This window comes from Anoplolepis gracilipes, chromosome 1 (assembly GCF_047496725.1).
Source record: "Anoplolepis gracilipes chromosome 1, ASM4749672v1, whole genome shotgun sequence".
In the NCBI taxonomy this organism is placed as follows: Eukaryota; Metazoa; Arthropoda; class Insecta; order Hymenoptera; family Formicidae; genus Anoplolepis; species Anoplolepis gracilipes.
Genome location: NC_132970.1, coordinates 8,966,129 through 8,977,294, shown reverse-complemented (window position 1 = coordinate 8,977,294; position 11,166 = coordinate 8,966,129). Strand labels below are relative to the sequence as shown.

General features: G+C 37.7%; 1 protein-coding gene across 1 annotated transcript; it reads left to right on the top strand.

Annotated features, from left to right (window-relative positions):
• The first annotated feature begins 3,671 nt into the window (after nucleotides 1-3,671).
• LOC140668702 (uncharacterized) lies at nucleotides 3,672-5,445 on the top strand. The gene has a single exon (XM_072897952.1). It carries the CDS (start codon nucleotides 3,774-3,776, stop codon nucleotides 5,244-5,246), a length of 1,473 nt encoding a protein of 490 aa, XP_072754053.1. The 5' UTR covers nucleotides 3,672-3,773; the 3' UTR covers nucleotides 5,247-5,445.
• The last annotated feature ends 5,721 nt before the right edge of the window (nucleotides 5,446-11,166 follow it).

The window sequence follows — 11,166 nt, the reverse complement described above, 5'->3', positions numbered from 1 at the left end:
GTTAATTAATAAGTTAATTAGCGTAATGCTCTCATATCTCTACAATTATTTAAGTACAACGCTATAATACAATGCGGCGATAAGTAATTAATCAGATAAGTTATCGTAACGCTAGTAATAATTGCGATATATCTAGAAATAACGATATAGATATTACATTATAATGCTAGTCCCGAAGCTTCTAGAACATTCAGGAACCGCCGGATCACGTGAAAATTTCGGACAAACACCGTGATCGCTTACTATTGCCCGGCGCGTGATACCCGTGACAAACAAGCATGACCAGGATCGGACCACGTTGCGCGCGCTATAATTTAGAAGGTGGGAGCCCTCAGCGACCACGGGTATATAAACGGGAGCACCGTGTGCTCAGAAGATCAGAGTATTCAGTTCTCGCCTAGACAGTTCAGATCATTAGACAGTTCAGATCATATTTAGTATTCGGCTTTCGCCCGACAGTAAAATCTGTTGTACGGTTCGTTCCGACCATTCAGTTTTCGCATAATCAGTATTCGATCAGCAGTCAATACTCGATTCATACAGTACCCAGTAAATTCATTGTACGTACAGACAGTCATTTATACGATTTAATAATCGGTTATCCTTATAACATTCAATCATACATACGCTCTCGCAAGTTTTCGCGCAGTGTAATTAATATTATATCTTCGAATCAGTGGTTTCTAGTTCATTACGATATTATTCACACAAAATCATTAATTCAGAGAGACTTCGAGACTAGCATATCGCGAATACTATTAATTAGCCTTCAGTTCTTACGTTTACTGTCGTATAAATCTATTCTTGATTATTTGTATCCACTGTTACTATTATATTTCCTTTCTCTTTATCGATTTCCACGGCGCTCACAATACATATCGAATTCTATCTATCACTTTTAAAGATATTTTATCTAAATTTTCGTTTGCAGTGAATTACTTCTATCAACAATATAAGCGTATTATCTTTTCCTCTCCATGCAATTGTTAATGCCGCCTATCTATAATATCGTTTACGCGTCCGAAACCAGTCTGTGCGTGAAATCATAGTCGAAGGAAAGTTCTATTAACTAATGTTGTAATACTAATATTGTAGATCCACATTCTTGTGTACACCCGCGTTACAGTGTGCTTCCCAGTGGTTCCTGTAACAATTTAGTGAAGTGAGTACGTTGTCGTAATTATTAAGATATATTCGTGTAATCATTAATCATATTGTTTACGTGTAATTACTCGAAATATACATACTTGTGTCAGTTCGCGGCCCCTGTCCATTCCGGGCGTCGGTCATCTTTTCGGTGTCAATTCTTCTCGCCGTTAACCTCTCGCGTCTATACCTGTAAATATAAAGACAAGCTTTCTATTCTAATTTTAATATTGAAATTATCGGGCAAATTAGTGCTACTTATCTGACGAGGTCATCCTTCCTTCAAGCCTACTTCGGGCTCTCTCTTTCATCCTGCGGCGACGCGCGCCTCCTCCAGGGCGTTCTTGTATTCCCTATAGCTTCTTCCTATATATATTTTTTTTTTTCTCTTTTCTTTCTTTCTTTTTTTTTCTTTTCTTTTCCCTTATCCGCTCACCAGTGGCAAGGTCCGCGACGTCCGCCTTGACATACCCAGAGCCTCAGATATCTGTAACTTATAATCGAAGAGATTAATATTTTATTCGGACGTCTTCATAGGGAGTGTCGTTAGACAGAGAGCGATAACCATCCTTACCTACACCGTAGGGCGCCTCCCCCAGGGCGACTTACATCCTTCCTACGTAGTGCGCCTCCTTCAGAGCCGGACTACCTTTATCTAGATCGCACGCCTCTCTCAGGGCGAACGACTCTAACCTCCGAGGAGCGCCTCTCTCAGGGCATTCCGCCTCCTAGCGTGCAGCGCGCCTCGCTCAGGGCGATCTGCCTCCTCTCAGTCCACGAACCGCGCCTCTGTCAGGGCGTCTCTCACAATTCCTCCGATCGCTCTTCTTGATCTAAAATATAGAATAAATATTAAATTAAAGTAAACTCATTAAGGCTCACCCTGTCCCCGCAACCCGTCAGATAAGGTCAAGTCAACTCGTTTACCAATTTACTTTAACGCGTATGTTTTTTTTTTTCCTTTTCATCACTCGCGTTACTATTACTAACCCCAGTCTATACCCCTCCGCGTATTCAACTATGGCGTCGATTATGATTTCGCTTACCTTCTTAGCTGCGTCATGGGTCGGTCACGTCGAGCAGGGCGTGCTCACCAATTGAAGCGCCTCATCCGGTCACTATACCAAGGCGGCTCCTACCTGACGGTCCGAACAGCTGCGTCGCCACCAGGTAGTCAGAGCCCAGCATCCGTCGGGTATTTCACTTACCCTCCACCGGGAACCCATACATCGGAGTCATCAACCCCCGACCAGCTACACGACGCCGTCACTCCACCGGCATCCAGTAGCGGGGTCGTCGCTTCCTCACATAGGCCCTTACCGCCTATCGAATACCGTCCGTGGCCCGTGCCCCCGCCGTTGATAGACTTCGGGATTACGCAACCGAGGATCATTTCCTCCCAGGCTTTCTTCGGGCGAGTATCCATCCTGTCGTCCGCTGAAGCACCTATCAATTCGCCTCCTGATAACCGTCCGTGATTTAATTGTCTAATCGTCTTGAAAAATATAATATAACTGTACATATATGTTTATTATAAAATAATGATAAATACATAAAAATCAGTATACGTAAACAATCTGCATTCATTGTCTACTCACTTCACATCCTCCCTATTATCTATTACGTCCCGACCTCTAGTTTCCGGTGCACCGCTACGCTGATCGTGACAGGTTTACCGCTCGGCCACCGCGATCCGCGTACACCAACCATCGTAACCGCACCTCGCTCGCGAACGCAGAGGACGTAACAGCATATATAGTGGTATTTTTCAAGAAGAATATTGTCATATTTGCGGAAATGACATAATTACCTATACTTCTGTGAAAGAATGTTCTACTTGCTTTATGCACTATTTAGCAATATGTTGTGTTCTCAGAGAGAGAGAGTTAGATTCAAATAATGTAGAAGAGTTATTATATGATTGCGATAATACAGAAGTAAAAATATTATTAATGCATGAACCAACAAATGAAATGGAAATACCATAAAATAAAGTAAAAATATATTATATTCGTGCAAATATACATATACAAATAATAAGTTGTATCTGCTTACTTACAGAAATGATGTATCATTTAGTATTATTATTATTCACTGCGCAATCCTCCCTCGCCCTTCTCGGCTTTGATTGCGGAGGACGACATTTAAATATTACATCAGTTTCGTTGTTGGATGTGGGAGAATGCAATCTTCCGCATAAAACATCAAACTCTACGGATACTTATATCCAACTCCTTCAATTATCTGAATACAATCATGCGTTTATAATACAGTGTAAGGTCGAAATTTCAAGAACTATATATTATTGCGGCATGCACTCGCACGTTTCAATCATGCATAACGGACGTGCTGACTATATACATGAAACCGGACACTCACAGTGCAAACGAATGTTTCGTGATGGTACTTTTTCGCTAGGAACAAGAGTTTTAATCGATGGCATCAGAATCAACCAAACCGCCTCCTACAGCATTACCATGGCCGGAAGCGTAGGCAACGATGGAAAATGCAAAGGCACCCAATATTCCGACCACTATGGAACATGGGACGACGTTGTCGTGCAAGCTGTCGCCAGAATATCTTTGAAATCAGCCTATGTCCCCGTGAAACTAAATACTGGGAAAATAATGCTAAAATCAGGAACAATTTGTACGCTCAGTGAAGGATTTTGCATCGATTCAGAGGATGGATATACCTATTGGGAACCGATGCCTACCTCTTCGTGTAATTTTCACCAATACGACGTTCTATATGAAGGACCTGCTATCAAAACTACGGACGATACCAGTGAAGAAAAATCACCTATCGTATACAGCCTGACAACGCAAGATATAACTTTCGCCCTGACAAGAACGCGAGAACAGCCATTGTGCGGGTACACGCTTCTTCGTACAGAGCATCCCAAACTCTTTATACTAGAAACTAAAAAGGGAGACGTCTTCGCCGAACGAGGAACAATTTCAATTGATAATCTTGATATTTTCGCATATATGAACTCAAAGTTTGTATATGTAGAAAAACATATACGACATCAAATGACATCTCTTTACCACAATGTCATTCAACAGAAGTGCGAGCTGGAAAAAGACGTCATAACTAACACCTTATCATTCGCCACTTTACAGCCTGATGAATTCGCCTATCGGTTAATGAAAGGACCAGGATACATGGCTGTCACTGCAGGAGAAGCCATTCATGTAATAAAATGTATTCCCGTTGACGCTATAATTCGGAGAACAAAAGAATGTTATGCCGAGCTTCCTGTAACGGTAAGGAACGCTTCACTATTTCTAACACCAAAATCAAGAATACTCACCAAATTCGGAACCCAGAAGGAATGTAGCTTTGAACTACCAACGCTCTATCGCATAGATGATACATGGATCCAGCTCACCCCTGACCCACAAGTCATACAATTACCCCCACAACGATTACGCCCGATGACCTCTTTGAGTTGGAAATACCTCACCCCAGGTCCATTAGCCATTAGTGGGATATATACGGAAAAAGATATAGAAAAGTTACGAGATCATATTATGTTTCCTGCAGAGAAACCAGCACTTCTAAATTTCATAGCCCGTGGGATGACAGGACAAGCTGTCGTACCAGGAGAAGTCTCTATATATAGTCTGCTAGACGAGAAAGCACTCCAAAAAATAGCTTCGAACACTGTCTCGAGAATTTGGGGCGGATTTGTAACCTTCGGATCGGCAACGGCCGGAATTCTAGGAGTATTCCTAATTATACGACTCATTAAATTAACTATTGATACAGCAATCCATGGATACGCCCTTCACACCGTATACGGATGCAGTCTACACCTACTAGGCGCCGTATGGAGTTCGCTCACACATCTCTTACTTCACCTAGCACGAGGACCCGTAAATCAACGAGGAATAAAACCAGAAGAAGATCAATCTCTCCAGGAGCCAACGAGTCCTCCACCAATAACACCTACAGCACCCAAAAACGAGTCAACTATCGTAAATGCAACAGCGGTAAATACAACCACCCCTATTCCCATTGTTTACACTGACCTTCGAGAACGATTGAACGATATCGAACAAATCCCTTCGATAACATCGGGAATTCGTTCTTAAATAAGGGGGGGGATGTGACGTCCCGCCAAAAATTTCAAACTAAATTTTCAAAATATAAACGTACCGCTGGAGATATGAACACAAGGTATGAGATATACATATATATCTCAACTTGAACTTAATAAAATATTTAATCAAGCATAGTATTATATAGCTATTAAATTGGACATTGCTTACTTAGAAGTAATAACAAAATAATACTGACCTTATCAGAAAAAATAAGAAAAAATATTTGTAATCATTAAACTACTATATTAATTTTCCAAATAAAAGTTAAAATTCTCTTTGCTAGAATATATGGAAATAAAATATTACTGTAACATCAGAATCGTTGAAATTCAATTACGCGATTGTAACAGAAACACTTGCAAACCAATTATATTAGAGTTAAATCATACTAACAATCGCTTTATAAATCCTACATTTCATAAGTATAATGAAAAGAAAAAAAAAAGAAAAAGAAATATTATTCAGTAAAGTACATTTTGGAAGGCATATGCATACTGGCATTGAGAACCATATATATACGCCAAATAAATTAATTTATTAATATTATTAAGCTGCATTTGTATATCAACATGTAAATCTAAATGGAAGACTTTCTTTTAGTGTAATTGATGAAAAAGTAATATTACAAAAATAACGCATGACACGTATTATATATGTCTATATATATATTCATATATATATATGTAAAGGAGAGCTAGTCTCCTATGCTAAAGTGAAATCATAAGGAATCACGATAGAAAGGAATTATAAATTAAAAATAACAGTATTAAAATTGCATTAATTAAATCTTCCATATGGATACTATTATAAAAGCAGATATGTCAACATAAAATATGTAATACAACAAGAGAGAAAAGTAAAAGAAATTTAAACATAAAAGCATAAATTAATAAGTGAAAAGAAAAGAAATATTAGTATGAGACATAATAATTTCGATAATGAACATTAACTCTTGCTATAGTTAAATTAATAAGTCTCTCTTGCTGTAAGGAAAAAATTTATAATATAAGAGTGCGAAATTATTATAATACAAAGAGCCTTTCATTCGCACGATGACGCAATAGGCGACGGCGAGAAAGACTTAGTGAAATCGAATATTATTCTTATCTATTGACGCAGAGACTCAGCTTGACTAAATATTATGTCAACGCAGAGACCAGTGAAATCGAATATTATGCCTATCTCTCGACGCAGCGACTCGACGAAACTAAATATTATAACAACGTGCCTTTTGATATTCGCCGCTGAATATCAACTTAAGATTAAGAAGAGCTCACCGCTTCTGACGTCTTCGAAGGCGGAGAGTTCCCTCACCAAGAGCAAGAATCCATCTCCACCGGATGATTAAGCCAACCCGGGAAGTCTTGGATCCACCGGACGCCTAGAGGGAGGTGACCCGAAAGTGGGGACGGAGCGCAGAACGTCAGTCGAGTTTGCGGACGGAATCAGTCTTTCACCACCTCTCATACTAAACAGTCGCTCCCTATCATCCAAAGTGAACAGTCTTTCACCACCAGTCATCTAAAACAGTCGCCAACATTCAACCTAAAAAGTCGCCTTCCTAACTTCATAAGTCACTTCAACATCTCTCCGAAACGTTAGTCCGAAGTCGCGAAAAGTCTCTGTGTCTTTATACATTCACTGCGTCCTAAAATCAATTTTAACTTAATTTTCGTCAGCTACTTTGTGTCGTCAAAATAGATCTTTAATAATACTTTACTTTCTCGTCTTCGCGACTCGTCTTATATTATAATTTAGAGCTTAGACTCACTCTACATTATAATTTAGAATTATTACTTTATTGTTAACTAATCTCCAATTTCTGGTACAGTGCGGTTGTACCTTTTTCATTTGAATTGTGAACAACATTTGTAATCATTACTTGCAACCTTTGTAAAATCTTCAAGCTTTTAAAATACATAGTTGCTTATTTCGAAATATTCTCAAGTACATTATTTTAATACAGTGTTCCTTCACCTTCAACCAGTGTTTACTATAATTAATTTAATATCGATTAAATATTTAACGTACGTCTGGATCTTGAGCGTTAGCGAGTCCCGTGCCTGGGATAGAGCAGAGTGACGTGCCCCTCGTGTTAGTTCGAGCAGAGCTGAGACTTAGTCGATGAGCTGCTTGAATGTCGCTTGATCCAGATTGTCAACCTGAATTGAATAACTTTTTAAATTAGAATAAAATTTTGGTTATAATTTATAGTAAATGCCTGGTTCTCGTCGCGCCGGTAAACGACATAGACAACTACGTGCCGCTTTACGCCGACAGAGACAAATTTCGAACAGTGATAATGGTCTCAGCCAAGTAGGAAAAGACAATCCAATTGACGTACCGGACAATCAAAGAATTGTCGTAGAACTTTTCGATCAGCTTCCTGCATCTGACTCAGTAGAAGCTCCCATCTCGCGAAGAACCTTTGAATTTATTGGCTGGCCCGGACCTTTGGTTGAAATCGAGCTGCATCCTGCCTCAACCTCTACCACTGACATCCCTGAGGGAGATCCACGACGTCCAGAGTACGAGGAAAAGGCCCAGGAAAATCAGCGAAACTAGAAACATTAATAAAGGTAAATCACTATTTTAAATATATACACTCATACGCATATGATCAATCAAGAAGAATATTACTATTTTAATAAAAAGAAAACGCACTCATATTCTAACAAAACATAATAAAAAGGAAAAGAATTCTGAATTGAACTACTATTTATAACACATCGTGTTTGACACTTATATGACATCATATCACTCTAATTTGACATAACCACTTTAATTTTGCAAAACAATTTTAATTACAATCTAGACATATGCTCTTACGACTAATGCAATAAACTGTTCCACCCTTAAGCTCCGAAATAAAAATCTTTTATACAGTTAACTAGACATACATACAAGATATATATATATATATATATATCTCATTCTTTTGAATAACTTACAGCTCAGACTATTGACTCTTAAAATTACAAATTGACTCACACTCTGATACCACTCTTAAGAATTATAAAGTTAAAATACTATACCAAGAAATTTGCAAATTTAGATGAGATAAATAATCAATCTATCAATGTAAGAGAGTTAACTACTCGTTATACTTAACTTGATAATAAAATTAAAGGAGCATCCTTTGCTTAATCTCTTCTTCCCATTTTCCATCGGAGACAGTGATTTTTGACAACAATAAATTATATCGCTGGCCTCCACCCACCATATTCCAGTTGTACATTTCTTTATATGTCACCTCACCACACAGTGCTGAACCTGCAAAGAACAATACTTTTAGTAATATATATATATATCTACATAAGAGCAATAAAAATTTTAATGATTCTTTCTTATTACGTGAATAGATGCATCAACGATATTTATGAGAAATAAAATCATAGTGCAACAGTTGACTTTCTCCTAAAGAAAAAGATATCTACATTTAATATAAATCCAAATCATTTAAATTTCTCAATTTAACTTTGTTCTTTATATTAAAGCAGTCATTAATTACTGAGAAATTTGCTCTTACATTATAAAAGTCGTAAATTAACCTTTCAAAACCAGTATATATTTGGAATTGCTCCGACGGTGAATTCTACTATACAACAACAGTAAGTACTTAACCCCTCACCATTACTATTACAAACCACCTTAATCCCTATCTCAATTTTAATATAATTGAAAATTTGTCAAATTAATCACAATCCATTTATAATTCCAAAACTGAAATTTTCCAATCATTCCAACTTTAAATTGAATAAATTTAAAGCTATTGCAGATATAATTTTACAATTTTATTTTCTCTTTGATTAACTCGAGTGTCATTGTGCGTCACGTTCATTGCATACGCGATAATGGTCATGGTGTCATGGAGTTCCTAGAACTTCCTCAGCCTCTCGTTAGTGCCGAGTGAATTGCATTCTGACCACCAGACTATATCAAATATACAATAACGAGATTCAACGCGTTTGCTTACCGTTTTAATCATTTTCAAACACATATGTCATAAATTTAACCTTTTTATTTTCAACTTTCTTAATTTTTCTTGTCAAATAAAATAAAATAAATGAGACCTCAGACAACTGATTCTGAATTTCAACAAAACCCTTTCGTTGACCCTGAAGTCATATTAGAAACTCTAATCCAATTTATAGAAGAAAATAAAGAAAATATTATTTACAATTTAGACAATATCATAAAAGAGTTTTTAAATCAAGCCTCTATTATCATCATCCCAGATCAGTAAAAAAATCCTCCGAATTATTAGTTCCTAGTACACATTGATCCTGCTCTCGGCGAAGCCCTGGATATAGCCGACTTAGACAGATTACCCAAAAACTAAATAGAGAGCAACCCTGTTATTGACACCGAGGTAGACGATAACAGTGGGTCACTGCACGTGACATAAATTGGTGGCAGCGGTGGGATAGCCAAAAAGGATCAATCGTTGTTTTTTTTGAATAAAATCTTTTTTTTTTATCATTTATAACAATCTTTCATAATGAGCAAAAATATTAGTACGCGGTCACAATCTTCCAAAACCACTTCCGAGCATAGCGAGAGTGATACTACTGTCACTACTCCTTTACAAAAACAACAAGCTGAATTAGAAATCATGATGCAACAATTACAAAATAAAAGAGAGACTTGTTCGGGAACAACAAGCCGCTCTGATTATACAACAAAAAGAATTTGAAATTTCTAGGGAAAGATTTGAAGCAGAGCAAAACGCTGCTGTTGATATAAATAGCCTCAGTTCGATATTAAGCTTATTACGACAAGAAGTATCTTCATTAAAAACTTTACCAAATCAATTAAATAATTTAGAACAAAAGGTATCTGAAATGCGACAACAAGGTGCATCTAATTTACACGTACAAGATTATATAAGAAATTTGCCACCCCAAGAGCCTATTAATCCCTTACCTGGCAATATAAATCTCTCTTCGACTTCCAAACCTCCAGCTGAGGATACCAATCCTCCTCCTCCACTTGCCTCTAGAAATACCCCTTTGAATGTGGATCATATCCAACTTGCTTCACCCATTCGTATTAAAGACATAATTGATTCCATTCCTAAATATGACGGTCTTAAAATGTCCGTGTTCCAATTCTGTAAAACGTGCGAACGAGCGTTAAAATTAATCCCTTCATGGCAAGAAGAATATCTGTTACCATTAATAATAAACAAATTACAAGGATATGCTTACGCGGCAATAGAAGGAATAGAATATCATAATTTAACCGATCTGACTAATCGATTAAAGAAGGTTTTTGGTCCAAATAAATCGGTCGATCAATATCGCGGGGAACTTGCCAACGTTTATATGAAACCAAATGAAAATATTTTTGACTATATTGAAAGAGTTAAAGAATTAAGATCCGCGATTATAGACGGTGAAACCACCATTCATGGTAATATGAGTGAACAACTTCGCTATAACATTGAGACGAGAGCACTAGAAAGCTTTATTAACGGCCTTCCGCCTGATTTATTGATTCGTGTAAAGCTAGAGGGATATTACAGTCTGGAAGACGCGATTGTTGGAGCTATTCAATTAAGCAAAACCTTGGAAACCGAAAATCGTCGTAGGAAAATTGCTTTTCCCACACGACCTGTTCCTGCCCCTCGTGCAGACCTTATCTACAATCCTCGTATTCTTCAAAACCCCTCGCGTAATCCAACAGCTTCTCCCATTTTCGCCCCCAGAGTACACGACACGCGTAATAACGTCGCTCCTTTTATTAAACCATTAGTTCCTGGACAACCTGGTCCAAATTTTCCCACTGAAAAAATATGTCGTTACTGCAAAACTCCTGGACATTTGATTACAGAATGCCGGAAATTAGCTTATAGAAAATCATTCACTGGAGATATGAATCCCTCTAATCAATCTTCTAACAATCAGGG